This window comes from Rhodamnia argentea, chromosome 10 (assembly GCF_020921035.1).
Source record: "Rhodamnia argentea isolate NSW1041297 chromosome 10, ASM2092103v1, whole genome shotgun sequence".
NCBI lineage: Eukaryota > Viridiplantae > Streptophyta > Magnoliopsida > Myrtales > Myrtaceae > Rhodamnia > Rhodamnia argentea.
Window position 1 is genome coordinate 23,543,862 of NC_063159.1, and position 16,262 is coordinate 23,560,123.

General features: G+C 41.2%; 2 protein-coding genes and 1 pseudogene across 2 annotated transcripts; 2 read left to right on the forward strand and 1 right to left on the reverse strand.

Annotated features, from left to right (window-relative positions):
* Positions 1 to 1,254: 1,254 nt before the first annotated feature.
* Positions 1,255 to 2,681, forward strand: LOC115735052 (polyubiquitin 4). Its single transcript, XM_030666089.2, has one exon. The coding sequence runs from the start codon at positions 1,354 to 1,356 to the stop codon at positions 2,500 to 2,502; it is 1,149 nt and encodes a 382-aa protein (XP_030521949.2). The 5' UTR covers positions 1,255 to 1,353; the 3' UTR covers positions 2,503 to 2,681.
* Positions 2,682 to 2,735: 54 nt separating this feature from the next.
* Positions 2,736 to 5,442, forward strand: LOC115735055 (annotated as a pseudogene).
* A 1,989-nt stretch (positions 5,443 to 7,431) lies between these two features.
* Positions 7,432 to 13,057, reverse strand: LOC115735051 (MLO-like protein 6). Its single transcript, XM_048271568.1, has 16 exons — positions 12,910 to 13,057; positions 12,736 to 12,873; positions 12,522 to 12,579; positions 11,735 to 12,009; positions 11,093 to 11,209; positions 10,949 to 11,009; positions 10,111 to 10,199; positions 9,946 to 10,020; positions 9,750 to 9,844; positions 9,499 to 9,548; positions 9,014 to 9,054; positions 8,697 to 8,870; positions 8,566 to 8,601; positions 8,382 to 8,449; positions 8,239 to 8,299; positions 7,432 to 8,103 (listed from the first exon to the last, which is right to left on the reverse strand). The coding sequence occupies exons 2-16, from the start codon at positions 12,856 to 12,858 to the stop codon at positions 7,720 to 7,722; spliced, it is 1,707 nt and encodes a 568-aa protein (XP_048127525.1). The 5' UTR covers positions 12,859 to 12,873; positions 12,910 to 13,057; the 3' UTR covers positions 7,432 to 7,719.
* Positions 13,058 to 16,262: the final 3,205 nt, after the last annotated feature.

A 16,262-nucleotide genomic window follows, 5' to 3' on the forward strand; every position in this document is an offset into this window, starting at 1 on the left:
CATTATCTATCAATGCGGACCATTAAAATAACATTGGCCTATTTAGATAAATGATTGAACTACTTTATTAATGTCTATGCACTCAATTTGAGAAGGCAATCATGGAAATAAATCTTTCCATCGTTTTTGTTAAAATTAAATTATTAGAAAATTATCCAAAATAAATTGTATTGTTTTGCGTTTGGAAGGCATCAAGTAGTGCCAAATTTAGTAGGGTATAGTTCGAGTTTCATCTATTCTTATCTATCTTCTATTTACACGGTCAAGTCAAAAGTAGGTTTGATATCATCATAAAATTTTCCATTTAGCCCCCATCTAGAGATGATTGTTGATATTATAATGCAATAGCTAATGCTCCGTTTAGTTGAATGTCGGTTACGCTATATTATTGGCTACCGATTCGTGTTACACCCCAGGCCTTCGATAGCACGGGGTGGAAACAAGCGAAATCATAATATTACATATTTTTTTTCTCCATACAATGAAAAAATAATTACGTATGCCTCGTAGCGCGCCTAAATGAAAACTAGTGAAACAACCCCGGTAACTAATTCCAAGATTTGGCTGATTAGTTTTACTATGATCTTGTTGTAATTTTGATTTTAATTTTTAAGCACCGTTTATTTCGTGAAAAAAATGAGTGATTTGAAAAATATTTTTTAAAAAAAAGATCGCTCATATCACTTGCAAAAATTAATGGACGAAAAACAGTTTCATATGCTTTGACGTAAATTATTGTCGATAATGAAAATATTTTCATCGACTAATTATTTGAAGTGATATATGCGATTATTTTTAGAAAAATATTTTCAAAATAACTCATTTTTTGATGAGTCAAACGGAGTCTTATTATAACATTATGATCTTACGGTTGCTTTTTATTGTCGTTTGCGTATTGATCATAATATTTACTTGATATTCTCATGACCCCACGCTTAACTTCTTCCTTATGTCTAATTGGTTAGTGATAGGTTAATCTAATGTTTAAGCTTCAATGATTAATAAATTTATTTTTTTCATTTTTATTCTTTATAGCAATAAATTTCTTGTTTTTTATTTTCTTGGTCGACAAGAAATTTCTTGCTAACGATACCTTTTTTTCCTTATCCTTTTCACATGCACCGAAGAAAACAAAAATTGGGAGTCCAATCCGGATTTTTCTGGATCTTTTCCAACTGATGATGTAACGAATGACGTCACCGTGACCTTTGATTCGGAGATTTTTCTCCTATTTAAACCTCCCCCCATCCCCCACGTCTTTGCACACCATCGGATTCGGAAATCGTTCTCTTCCTCAAATCTCGTTCTGTTTTTCCCAATTCTCTCTCGATTCGTCATCGCCAAGCTCTGAAGATGCAGATCTTCGTCAAAACCCTAACCGGCAAGACCATCACTCTCGAGGTGGAGAGCTCCGACACGATCGACAACGTCAAGGCCAAGATCCAGGACAAGGAGGGCATCCCGCCGGATCAGCAGCGCCTCATCTTCGCCGGCAAGCAGCTCGAGGACGGCCGTACCCTCGCCGACTACAACATCCAGAAGGAGTCCACGCTTCACCTCGTGCTCAGGCTTCGCGGTGGCATGCAGATCTTCGTCAAGACCCTCACCGGGAAGACCATCACGCTCGAGGTCGAGAGCTCCGACACGATCGACAACGTCAAGGCCAAGATCCAGGACAAGGAGGGCATCCCGCCGGATCAGCAGCGTCTGATCTTCGCCGGCAAGCAGCTCGAGGACGGCAGGACCCTCGCCGATTACAACATCCAGAAAGAGTCCACGCTTCACCTTGTCCTTAGGCTCCGCGGAGGTATGCAGATCTTCGTCAAGACCCTGACCGGCAAGACTATCACGCTCGAGGTCGAGAGCTCGGACACGATCGACAACGTCAAGGCCAAGATACAAGACAAGGAAGGCATCCCTCCAGACCAGCAGAGGCTCATCTTCGCCGGGAAGCAGCTGGAAGACGGCCGCACCCTTGCTGATTATAACATTCAGAAGGAGTCGACCCTCCATCTCGTGCTGCGGTTGAGGGGAGGTATGCAGATCTTCGTGAAGACCCTGACTGGGAAGACCATCACGCTCGAGGTCGAGAGCTCGGACACGATCGACAACGTCAAGGCGAAGATACAAGACAAGGAAGGCATCCCACCGGACCAGCAGCGGCTCATCTTCGCCGGGAAGCAGCTGGAAGACGGCCGCACCCTTGCTGATTACAATATCCAGAAAGAGTCGACCCTCCATCTCGTGCTGCGGCTGAGGGGAGGTATGCAGATCTTCGTGAAGACCCTGACTGGGAAGACAATCACTCTGGAGGTGGAGAGCTCGGACACAATCGACAATGTGAAGGCCAAGATTCAGGACAAGGAGGGTATTCCACCGGATCAACAGCGGCTGATCTTCGCTGGGAAGCAGCTGGAGGATGGTCGCACCCTCGCCGATTACAATATCCAGAAGGAGTCTACCCTGCACCTTGTTCTCCGTCTCCGCGGCGGCTGTTTCTGAAGAGACGGGCATGTCCTCTTTCTGATAAAGTCAGGAGTCCTCACAGTCGTCTTGTGATTTCATCTGGTGTCATGGTGCTTAAAAGTGGCCATTTTTCAGTAGTATAAGCTTGTTAGCCATAGCTGGTTCTGGTGTAGTTTTTCTTTAATGTGAATCATGAATGAATAAACCTTTGAATATGCACAACTTAATTCTTCTCCACCTCCGCCTCCCCCCCTCTTCCTCTTTCTCTCTCGAATCATATTTCATTAAACATGTTGTACACCTGCACATGATCTAATGATCGATTTTTTCGGCTTCAATCCTGCTCACCAAGCGTGAGAGTTTTCTACTGCTGCTCCTAAACAATTCTTGTCCTGCGCTGCCGGAATACTTTTAGATCTCCTGTGGTGAAAGGATACAATTTTAAGGGGTACTAAAGTTGGTTTCTCTTGATAATGTCTTTCTTGATTATGAAATACATCTCTGTTCATCTCATGGATTGGTCAGAATTGATTGTCAGAAGGGGCGGGGTGGGGAAGAAGAGGAGGAAAATTTATACCAGTGATAACTCGTGCATCTCTCCTGCTGTGGAACTATTGGACTACTTGATGAAGCTATATGCTCCCTTTTGTATGGTACAAAGAACCAATGGCTATGATTTCTCAAGTTGTCGGTATATGAAAATTGATGGTCACAGAAGTCACTTTTTGCTTTGTGCACTCAGCGAGAGCATCTCGTTGCTGGATCCACTAGATCTTAACAATGGATCCACTGCTTTCAAAGCTTAATTAGTATAAATATGTTGAGTATGGGGTGAGCAAAGAACCAGAACTTTGATTTTTTGCTTGTACAAGTGGTTTTATGGTAAGAAAGTTGTCTGCCTGGATTTGTTAGATTCATAGTTAAGTTACTGATGAATGTGGCATGACCAGCACATCACAAGAGTTTACAAATTCTGTACTTTCTGCTTCTTCTGCTGAAAAAGCTCCTATAGTGCATTAGTATTCTATTGATCAAGGAGTCTGAAGTTTAAAGTGCCAATCATGGTCACAGAATGAAAAATTCCAGTTTTGCTACGCCTTGTTCTCCTCTGCCTCCGTGCTGGCAATTTCCAAGGAGACAAAGTTTCCATTTTTCGTACTGTTTCGTCTGGTTTCGTGGTGCTTGAAAGGAGTAAGCTCCATCATAGAAGTACAATACTTCTTGCTCAAAGTTTGTGTAGTTTTTGTCGATTTTGTATATGGATGAAGGAACCTTGTTTCCATATGGCCTTGTTTTTTCCGTGCTTCTGATGTCTGCATTTGCATAAAGTCTCTTTCACTTTGTTATATGGTTAAGATGACTACTGCAATTTGCTCTACTGGACCCGAGAAATTCCTTTTAGGTCTACTAACAAGTCGTTTTACTACTTGAGAGATCTTGGAAGTCTCCTGTAGTTAAGAGTTAATATATTACAGTTGAAATTACTATGTTGTTACCATTTGATGTTGACTATTGACATTGAAAAACAGAATGGAGGAATATACTATGCTCGGGGTCGATAGCTCTGACACGATTGACAATGTCAAGGCCAAAATCCTGCTGGATCAGCAGTGTCTGATCTTTGCCAGAAAGCAGCTCAAGGACAGTAGGACCCTTGCCCGGAAGGAGTCGATGCTCCACCTCGTCCTGAGGCTTGCGATGCAGATCTTGGTCAAGACCCTGACCAGGAAGACGATCATTCTCAAGGTGGAGAGCTCCACGATTGACAATGTGAAGGTGAAGATTCAGGACGAGGAGGGGATTCCCGCCGGATGAGCAGGAGGCTCATCTTCACACCCTTGCCGGTTACAATATCCAGAAGGAGTCTACCCTGAACCTTGTTCTCCACCTCCGTGGCGGCAATTTCTGATGTAATGGGTGAGGCTTCTGATGAATGCAAGAGTTCTTCAGCCATGATGAGAGATTGCTCTTGTGGTCACAAAAGTTCTCTGCTATTTTTCCGTTAACAATTTGGGTCATGATGGGATGCTGGAGATCTTATGCATCTCTGAAATTCGAAGTGATTCATGTACTTGTAATTTGAAAGATTGAACGGTTTTTTCATTGATTAGGTTGAATAAATTTTCTGACTGGAGAGGAGGAACGGAGAGGTGCAGGAACCAAAATTGGGGTGAAATTATATCCTGGTCTTGTGAAATTAGAGCTTCCTCAAATCGATATGCGGAATCTTGTAAGGCCTATAACTTTCTCCAGTTGCTTGATATATCAATGTCGAATTACTGCTATGCATTCCAACATATTCTAGGAGCCTGCTGAGTAAGTTATCCTCTCTTTATTCCAGTTGAGTGCCCGTTGCCCTACTCCTTCTTCAAACCCAATTCTTACTTTTCATGATAGAGTCTCTAGTCAGTGATGGAACTTGATCCACAAACAATGAACAAATGCCTCAAGGTGCTGAGAGAGGGGCAAGTAATTTCCTGAATTGATGTAATGAACCAGTGGCCAAGGAAGCAGAGCTCTCATTTCTTTTTCTAAAGCTGGTTCCAAGGTAAAGAGAGTGTCCGCTTGTCAATAACATCTTGATGGGCTGGTTTTGGTGCTTGGAATACTGGTTTCTGAACTAAAAATGCTTTTCTACACTCACAGTGAAGTAAGGGAATCCTTCAGAAGCTCTAATAGCAAAGGACGCGCTTGTACTTCGCAAGTTTGCAGTTTCAGCAGCAAATATCAAGTGGATATGGATCTTCTGTGCAGGCAAGGCATTTGATATGCATCAGCTTCTCTTTTATTGCCCCTGAGATGCAATCAGTGCTATTTTCAAGCTTAAAAGTCTTGATTCTGCCGAATCTTTTTGTAATACTTGAAAAGTATCTTTGCTTGGTTAGTTTGCAGCTCTGCAGATGAAAGTTCTGATGTGAGTTGATTTGGCTTAGAAAGAATTACAAGTAAAAAACCTTCATTTGCATATGTGGGGCGTGGAAAGTCAGGATATTCTGATGTCATTACCGGTTGAATTTGATTTATTTCTTGATTCGACTCCAGCATGAAGTTCTTTAGCATTCTGGTTTCACATTTGAGCTTGCATACCTGTACCTGGAAACCCTACATCGGGAACGCATATCGACAGAGAAGCAGAGTTCCCTAATCCCTCAGCACTTAGCTAAATTGGACCTTTCTTGCCAGTGACCACTTGGTGTGGGCCAATCCGGTTGGATCCGGATCCCACCCTTGCAACTTTGAAAAGTTAATGACTAGTGTAAGATTTTCTTAATTATCTGTGGCTTTGGAAAATTACCAAAAATGCTGAAAAATTACAAATAACTAAGAGGAAAGAGTTTAATTTCGTTCTGAAGACATGATTTAAGCGAGTTTTTGCAATGCTATTTGCTTATCTTTATGCCAGCATTTCAATTCATTTCAGCAGTATAAGGATGCTATTTGCAAACTATTGTGGCATACATTCAAATTCTCTAATTTTGCAGAGAGACCGAGAGCGTACCTGACAAGGATGTGACTCCATCATGACCAAGGCCGGCCGGTGAGGAATCAGTTGAATATCGGCTTCTCCTATCCATTATTCTCGAGCATTATGTAGGTATTGAGAGGGACATTTCTCTTTTAGAGCGGATTGGACGACTGAGCAGTTGCAGCTTTTCATTTCATGTGGGGGTAAGCTACTTCTGAGTTGCCAAGCTTTTTGGTTACCCCGACAATCCGTTCACCAAGCTTTTGGGCCAGTCAGTTCGTGATGGATTCAGCTTCTGTCTTGCTAAGCATGTCAAAATTGGTGTTTGGCATTGGCACTGTGAAAAACTTTGAGGGTTGAATATGACAGCAGCTTTATTCATCTGTTAAATGAAGGAAAAAAACGCTTGGCAGTGAATCTTGTGGTATGTACATTGGTTGAAAAGAAAGAGTCAGTGACATTATGTATTCACATTGTTGAGCCTTGGGGTACTTCATGAATTGCCTATCGGGCGATTGCCGTCTTTTCTGTTTTATTAAGCTATCTCCAGGCTCATAGAGATGATATAATATCATGAAGTATAGAACAATGTTGCAGCATGGGATGCATGCGCAGCTCATTTGATCTTAACTCAACTAGGATCACATAGGTTAAAAGATCAGGGATGATTTGATGGAGGGTTGGACGTAATAATTCCAGCTCTAATGCATGGGAACTTTTTGTGTTTCTAGGAAGCACAAGATTACCATTGAAAATTATTGCAGTGACTGAAATTACTTTCATACTGGTTGAAACATCGGACAATTTAGACTCTGCTAAGGTTACTTTTCAGGACAAGGGCATATTTGCGTGGTTGTCACTTCATATTTTGCCCCCGTATTTGATCTATCATAAAAAAGTTGCGATTTCCCGGTTTGGACTGTACATCCTGAAACGAGGGGTTGCAAGCATCCAACGCTACAAAAATCAGGTGAAACTAATGTCGGGGAGGAAGTAATCTCCGGCCAAATTTCAGTCAAACCTTCCGACGCTCGAAGAGTAGTCCCAGTGCGCAAAACCGTACTTTAGAGTTCTGAGAATCGAACGAGAATTTCCAAACTAAGTCATAGTGAAAAGTGATTTTTGAGAATGGTCAGTTACCCGATTGTTGTCCGAGCCTTCTGACATGCCCCCTTGACTATTGCTTGGAATGATACATGCAAGACATACGAGAGAAGAGGCTGGACGTACACTGCTAAATTTGCTGAGTTGCTCACAATAATCACTTCCTTGCTTTTGTGGTTGTTACCCACAACTTGTGTCGATATGAGTGAATTGGGTGATTGTGATTCTTCAATGCCTTCCACAGTTTCAGCTTGTTTGTCGTGAACGGTGATTCGATTGACGATAAAGAATGTCGGTTATATTGTTGTTAGGAGAACTTTGTGTTAGTGTGGATCAACTAACATGGAAATCTAGTAACTTTAGGTTCTACACATTCAAGACTACAAAGGCAAAAATTTTCATGTCTGTCTGAGGACCATTCTGTTGTACGGACACTGAAAGAATAGTCCTGTTATTGCAACACTCCTGTGAACTTCATTTACAAAGGTTGTCTCCTGCCGATCAAGTGCGTGTTTTCCTACAAAGCATCTTTACATTCAAAATCTTCGCATAGTTTTATAAGGAGAGGAAAGTTTCGGCACAGCTAAAGCCTACACCACTTCGTTTCTCGTCTTCTTTGTTTCTTCTTCGGCTTTTTGTACTACATTTTCTGCCCTCTTCTTGCTCTTTTGTATGCTCAACATTCAAGCTTTGATTCTTTTCTCAAAAGAGAAATCCGCCGAGCAAATGTCCATTTCATGTTGAGCCTGATCAGCATGTTGCACCTTCATCTCGACGTCACCACGCTCCTCATTCCAGCACGGAGGCGAGTTCGGGCCATCGGTCTCAAAACCCTCGTTTCCGAAGTTGGATGTCCTAGGAGTCGTCGGCATGCTGTCGAGCTCTGACTTGTAGTGCTGCAACAGGTGGACTGGGGACACTCCGCGACCCGGTGTTCCAGGCCTACTGGAGAACGGTGTGACTGATCCACGATTTTGCTTTAACTGCTTCTTCGCGCCCTGGTGCCAACTGCGTAGAGCGTTGGCCACTCGTTCGTTAAAGATGGTAGGCTTCATGTTCGAGCCCATCTGATATGGGAAAGAAGCAGCAAGTTAGATCATCCAGTCCCATTGTAGAAAAGTAGCATCTGATAAGGAAGTGAGAAGCATCACATATCCCACTGGGCGGACTAGTTGATGAGCAAGCTCGAATGGGAAGCTCACCTGCGTTACTAGTGCATAGAGAGGAAGAGTCACATAGCTGCATAATATTTGGATCAAGACCCTGCTCAAATGACAGAATGATTATCAACCATCGTGAGCTTTCCTTTAACACGCGCAATGGTACTATGTTAACGAGTTTATACCCCATCGATATCCTGATAATTACATCTTCCATCTTCTCATGGTAGCATGATCTCAAGCCGAACTCGTACTGAAATGGAACATGAAAAAACACAGAAGAGTCAGCAGGCGGTTGGGCCTGGAATTCACCAAGATGAATGAACAAGTTTGTTCCATAAAGAGAAAAAAATTAGCACGATGACTAACCCAAGTCCAAGCAAAGAAAGCAAGCTGAAAGGCATTCTGTGAGGACCAGAGACAAGTTAGCACCAAAAGTGTCAGCATGATTTTGAATGCCAAAATCATGAGATGAGTTGATTGAGTTTCGGGAAGTTGACCTGGAAGAGAACGAAGTGGATGAGGTAGAGCAAGATACGGGGCCGGTTGAACCAGAAGAGATCATCTCCAGGCTTAACCACAGGTGTTCCCTTAACAACTTGCCCTCTCTCTTGGATTCTCAGAGCCATCTTTGTTATGATAACTTGCAGTTTAGTCCCCACTAGCAGAATGATCTGCAAACATGTTAGGCAACCATTAGATTGTTTTTGTACCCGTTTGGAGGTGGATTTACTGTCCAATAGATTGCTCATAACTGAGCTTATTGAGCTTTCTCTTTAAGAAGTCTTGAATTCTCCATGATGGGAATAAGGCTTACAATTAGGGGAAGGAAGGGTAACCACAGATAGGCAAATGCTCCTGTCAAACATGATAAAGAGAAAAAAGATTGTCAAAACCAAGTTGCAACTGGGAACTCAAACATTACTGTTTAATTAAAGCGAAAATTCACTGAAGGCCGTAATGTTTATGCACTGAACACAGCCAAATCCTAAACATTTCATTCAACAAGACCGACTTCTAGATGTATTTTATTTTTTTTACACTAAAGTGCAAATTGTCCTCTGGTCACTTGCTATCCGTGATTGACTACCTGAAATCCGGAAATTGCTTGCGTGGCAATTGGATAATTGATGACCGGAAGCACTTAATTTTGCTTTTCGGATTTTGGAAATAATGGTAGCAGTTGAGCAGTTTATGACTAGATTGAACTCCTTAAATCAGGCTTTGCTTTTCCACAGCAAGCATGAAATTAGATTTTGAATGGGAGCTAAAGCTGGAAATAAAAGCACTTAATTTGGTTACCATGGGTGTTGGAGAGCAGGAAGAAGATGGCAAATAACCAGATTATTGGGCTGCAAAAGGAAGAAAATAAGCTGTTATCTGCCAAAGCAATGAGAAAAGTTCTGTTGATTTTGGCAGAGCAAAGTCAACAGGTGATAAGAGAGCTGCAATTTGAGGACCTTGACCTCATGTTCAAGCTTGGAGCATGAAAGTTCCAACCAAACCACAAAACTAATTAATGAACTGCTGAAAAATGTGGAGACTTCATCTACCTGATCCCAACAACTACTATAAAGTCCTCTTCAAGTGTTCTCTTGATGTACTTTTGAAAATTGAACTTCGCATGACTTTGAGGGGCGAGATGAGCCTGGGAAATTCAGTAACAAAAGGCGAATAATCATCTGATAAAAAACTTCAGAACATAAATATAGTCGATCTGCTGATGGGATGTAATTAGATGAAACTTACGATGATGAATCCATGGCGAAGTGTTAAGTAATCGACCTTGGGGACCGATCTAACAAACTGCCTAAGGAAACAGACCTGCAAGTAATGACATAAGTGTATGATCAAACTCAATGCTCCGGCAGAAGCCAAACATCTTGGACGAAATAGTTTCTTGGAAATTCTTACTATCCAAAGCAGGATTGTCGAGTGGCTCCAGCAACTCAAGTGCCTTCGCCCGAACGAAGTGTCTCTTGCGAATCTAAATCTCTCTGGGTCTGTGTACAAATTGATCAGACACTATTACCATTGTACGCTGACCATGATAAATCACTGTTTACAGTTAAACGAATGAAAGTTTGATCATAAAAATGAGGCCTTGATTTCTTCAAACTGTCAATGAGGACCATGTGTTAAATTCATAGGAATGCAAATATTACATCATCCACTAAGATCAGAAAATAGCGTTCTGGCTTTGTCTGTGAACCTTTTGATAGATGAAGTAACAAGAGATTAGGGCCTTCTAATTTCATGTATGGAGGGGATTACAGAACTTTGCAACACCATGTCCTATGCAAGTGTACATATAACCCCCAGAATCAAGATTACATGGATCAAACATTAATCATCTCCTCTGCATCTTGATATCAATTAACATTCACCAATGAGGTTAAAACGGTTTAATCGTGCAAGAACCCAAAACGCCTTGCAGGCTCGTGTTTGACAATTGCGTGCAGTTACATGACAGAGGTAAATTGACGAGCATAATTAGATTTTGCACAAACTACCATGTCCCAGCAACCTTATGCATAATTTAGAAACATTGCTTGGTCCGAATCACGTATATATATGATCCCTTTTTCTTCGCCTTTTACTGTGTTATCTGTTGCGAGTTAGGAGTCGTTCTTCTGAAATTTCAACAATCTGGCTTGAGCATCCATTTTTCCTTTCAAAACTTGAAGCTAACTCAGAAGGGAAAAAAAAGGGCCTCCCAATGCATTTCGGGTGATAAATTAGTTATACCTACCATGTGAAAATTGGTAGTCAACCGTCTTCGTTTCCTTCTCCCACTTCTTCCACTTCCTCATCTGCAATAACCCAAAACACGAAATCACAATCGAAACATTTTTTTCTCCTCATCAAACTTTTTAACAGTACTTCATGTAGATACCTTAGCGCTACCCAAGGCCAAGGTAATTATACAGTAGAGCACATGGAAGACCGCCAACACAAATATGAATATGTGAAGCTGGTGAATCCCATCTTGGGACACAAACGGCACCTTTCCCTATAACAACAGCAAGTAAAGTCACGCACATACACATCGTCGGATCTTGAAAGATCATCAAACATAACACATGCTCCATCTGCAGATGTTCGCCTTATCTATTTGTTATTATGGTCTTTTTTAGCTGGTCAAGTTCCACACTCTTTCACCATGTCAAAACCAGAAAATAGTTCAAAGAGTTGAAAAAACAGAGATGGGTGGAAAAAAATGAGTGCCCCAAAACAGCTGAAACGTCGTGGTATACTAAACCAAACCCTCCATTCAGACCGTCTCTAAGGTTGGAGGTTTTGAAGCTTTGGCTTTAACCATTTTAAAGTAGTTTAAAGAGTTGAAAATATAGGTGTGGGTGGACCCCCTTGGCAGCTGAAATATAAGACCAAATTCACCCTCCAGCAGCACTAAATTATGATCTTGATCGTCTTTAAGTTTGGAGTTTTCGAAGCTTCGAACTTCCTGAACCCTTAGAGAAGCCGAAGGAAAGGAATTAATGGCAAGATGGGTTTCGAAGGATAATAAGATGATTGCCTTGGGGCTACATTTGTCGTATCCAGCGGCAGCTAAACCTCTGCGAGTATTCTGACGACCAAAAGCTTGTGTGGCGTTGGAGAGGCTCAGGAGGAGCCGCCGTCTTCTTCCGCCGTCGTCTTCGTCGTCTTCTTGATCGTCCGAGTTCAATTTGGACTCCTGTTTGGGGCTGCATGGATGCCAAGTGGCTCCCAGCGACTCGGATATGCATATGTCGGAGATGGGCCCTTGGCCCACCGTCAGGAGCAGCGATATGAAGCCCAACAACATGAGTTCTGAGAGCGTAAACAAGTCAATAATGGTATATACACCCGTATAACTGAAACTGCAGATTTGATCTGATTGTAAACATCTCTGGTCACTGCATGATTAACTCATGTTTCAAGCTGGATCTAACTCAGAAAATTTCATTTTAGAAGAAGCGAATATTATCTATTAATATGATGGCTTTCTCTCTTTGATGTCGGGATTTGATCGATGACTCATAATCGACTTTTTCCTCAAAATAGGTTGATCGATCAACAATAATAATTATGAGAGTGCATGACTCGAAAGTTCAAACTCAAACTACTGCATAAGACATTTAGTCCAACGAGTTATAATGGCTTGAATTTTTAATTCCCCTGCCTGCTTATGGAAAAAGCATCATCGGTCAGTGACATGATTGCAATCAAGACATATATGACTTCTCGGTTGCCAAATGCTGAAAAATGACTTCTCTGAAGTCTAAAGCCAAACGGTCTCATTTTCAGAAGGAAGAGGGGGTTTGGAGGAGGAGAGGAGAGACCTGATTTTATCTTCTCAAGTGCTTCGTAAAGAGCTTTCTTGTGCCTCTTAGTTAACCACTGCAAGGATGCCACAGCAATGGGAAGAGAGAAAATGGAAACAGTGAGCAATGGTCTCTGTCATGAACTGATGAAACTATGCGAGAGACAGAGAGAGACAGAGAGAGAGTGAATATTTGGAATATCTCCCATGTGTATGGGGGTATTCTTGCGTACCTTGCCAATCAAATGAATGATGTACTCGATGATAATGGAGATCAAAACAAGGACGAAGCAAACAACCGCCACGGCCCAAGTCGGCGTTTCCTCCAGCGACCGTCCTCCCGCCTCTCCCGCCATCTCTCTCTCTCTCTCTCTCTCTCTCTCTCTCTCTCTCTCTCTCTCTCTCAAAAGAGTGTGCTCAAATTGAAAGAGAGAGAGGAGAGAGAAGGTCTCCTTATGGTATGGATGGGGTTCAAGGGAAGTGAAGAGGGATCAAATATATAGAGGAAGGAAATGGAGGCGGGTCGGTGGGGGGCGATGAAGAGGGGGCGGGGGGTTTGGGAAGACTTTGACTTCGTGAAGGGAACGGTGCGACTGTGTTATCAAGACTGGCATGGATGGGCCACCCATGATCTCCATCTACTCATAACAGAGATTATTTCTAAACACCATCCTCACTTTCTCCCTCTGTCATTTTCCTCTCGATTTGCTCTGCAAATTTGGCGCATGAGAAAGCTGATTTCTTTTCTTTGACCGCTTACAACTAGGAAAGGTGATAACTGGTAACCGTTTAAGACCACTGAGCCAGGTTTGAAACGTGCACCTGCTGCCCATTGTTGTTGCTTGCTCCTATCGCTCACAATCAATGCATAAAAAAGAAAAGAAAATCATCTTGTTGCCCGTATGTTGGCGGCATTAACACTAGCGAGATTTATTTATGGAGCGACCGCGTAAACTCCTTTTGATCGCTTGTTGTTGCCGCTCCTTCGGTGATGTGTTGTCGTCTCCGCGAAGCCTCGGCCGCCCCTCCAAATCGGCTCCACGACCATGCCATCACGGTTTTCGACTCCATTTGATTATTCAAGCCCCTCATCGACGGATTTCACGTACGTAATATTAATAGAATTTGCGCGAAGCTAATGGATATTGTAATTCAAGTACAATGTAAGAAGAATAAATTACCATAGAAATCAATGATAAACAATAAAGAACACTGAAAATTTGAGTGATTCAATCCGAGTGTCGAGATACTTAATCCAACGTAAGAGCCAACCACAAAGAAATCCACCATGAATCTCGTTGATTACAAAATTACAATTGTTCAAGTATTTTCTAACCTTAGGTTACATCCAAAGAAAATTCACAAGTGTTATCTTACAAATTCTTTCGTAAAACTCACTTACAAAACTCACGAAAAGAAAACACTAGTACTCATGTCATTTGGTGTAATGCTTAGCTTACGAAAAATCGTCGAGCCCCACGTCCAACTACGCTGAGAAAAAAAGGAAAGGACAGGACAACAAAAATCTTTTTGTTTGGACATTTTTGAAGTGACATGACATTGGAAAAGTATGAAGACAATAATAACTACTAACGTGCATGTTTACGGATTAGTCACATTAATGAACTCCTTCGCTTATTGCATTTCCCAAAATGGTGCCTATTGGGAATTTTTCTTTTCCATTTTTTAATCATGACAAGAGAATCTTCCCACTAAATGAATTTTTGAAATTTATTCTATGTCGAATGGCTCATTTAACATATTGTCGGTGCTTTTTATTTGATAAATTCACATATCTGATGATTCTATAAAGCTGCAATCAATAAGATCTTCCTAATCCTTCCTTTCCAAAAGAAAAAAATGTGAAATTCTTTTGTTTTTTTACTGGGATCAAGAGATTGGATCTACTCGTAAAAAAAAAAAAAATACTTGGATGATAAAAAACTCACTTCTTGGTCTTCGACCCCTTCGGTGAATACGAACGCCCCCAATCGGTGTAATTGAATGTATCTATTTATCTATCTTTTGACTCGAACTAGAAGCAGATTTGAAAAAGGATCTTAGAGTATATAATTTCTCTTTTGGGGAGGTAAATTTTCTTGCAATTTATCTTTCTTAGGAATTGCGTAAATGCTATTACCCAAAAAATAATAATAATCCCAAAGACGATGCAAGAGGCAATCATCGTTCCTCATGTCCTTTGACTCTTGCACACACACACGTGTCTTTATTGGACTTCAATTCATTGAATTGTTTCACTAGTTCGACTTCTATTTGACTTCTACATGCCGTGTTCTCACGGAGATTGTTCTTGGCTTAAGGGACGAATTTGGAATCACAGATTTGATCCCCGATTAAGAAATTCTTCTTAGGTGAAAAAAAAGAAAAGTAATCATAAGGGTTAATACCATTAAAAATCTCAAATCGATATCCGAGGGCACATTTATCAAAAACTAACTTTCTCTTTGAAAACATTTCGGAGCTAGTATCCCCATCCGCATTTACCCTAAACTAATTTTTATCTCACAAAAAATTCCAAATTGGTATACACGACCCAAATCTGCCATCCACGTCGGATTCCAAACTGCTAACGGAGGATTGATTCGGGCCGAGGGTACTAATTCATAATTTTCGTGCTTTGAGGAATTGGGTAATTAAGTGCCGATTTGGGATTATTCATCAAAATGAAAAAAATTAGCTTGAGATGAATTTTCCATGTAATACTAATTTGAGATTTTTCAATGGCATTAACCCTGATCACAAACAGTGTCAAGCTACTAGCATACGGTGCACAATTGAATTAATCCGATGATTTCCAAAGAGTAAAACAAGTCATCTGCACATGAAAAACACAATGATTTTTTTCTCTTACAACCGATAGTAAGAAAATAAATCAAAAACATATCGACGGGGTTAAAAATCTTTGCAACTCGCCTATGTGTCCACACGAACTGGTCTAGTTTTCACAAGAATTCAAGACCATGTTGACCGAATTGAAAACAAAAAAGCTACTAATAACCAAGGAAATGCCAAATGAAAACGGAACAAAAAATAGAATATTCCAACAAGCAATTTGCAAAATTAATTTCATTACCTCATGTTAAGCGCCGGTAAATTCCGTCTAGAAGCGCGGGGGCCAGTTCTAGATGAATTCCAAAGCATGCACATATTGAATTCATCTAAGTCACATCGATTATCTAACTCCATACATCATAACCATAAAAAAAAATTTAAATTTTAAATGCCCTAACGTCAAACATGTTGAAGAGGGTACGAGGCAGGTGTAATAAAACTGCGGTTCAATGCATTTCGATTTTTTTGTTTTTTCTTTTCCGGTGTACGTCTCGTACAGTCAAAACAATAATAATAATAATAATAAATGGGGAGTGTAGAATTTCGACCAGAAAAATAAGAAGACGGGAATCAACCGCACGCCACTTGAATTGGAACGTTCTCTTAGTCCTCGCAATCGGAAGAGAAGAACGACAAAAAATGGCAACCGTGTGAAAGGACCGTTCGCATGACTAGGGGAGGCACATTGACTCCAACGGTGCTATTTCATGAATTTACTTGATGGAAAAAGCAGCAAGAGCATAACTTAAAAAAAAAAAAAAGGACATAAATTTATTGCACTTGTGCCAATTCAATCCCGAACTTTTTGCATATGTGCCGGTCTTTCCGACCAAGAAATTGATGATATGAACGCCGGCAGTCTTATGTGGCATTGACGCCGACGTGAATTTTTTATTTTATTTTCGCT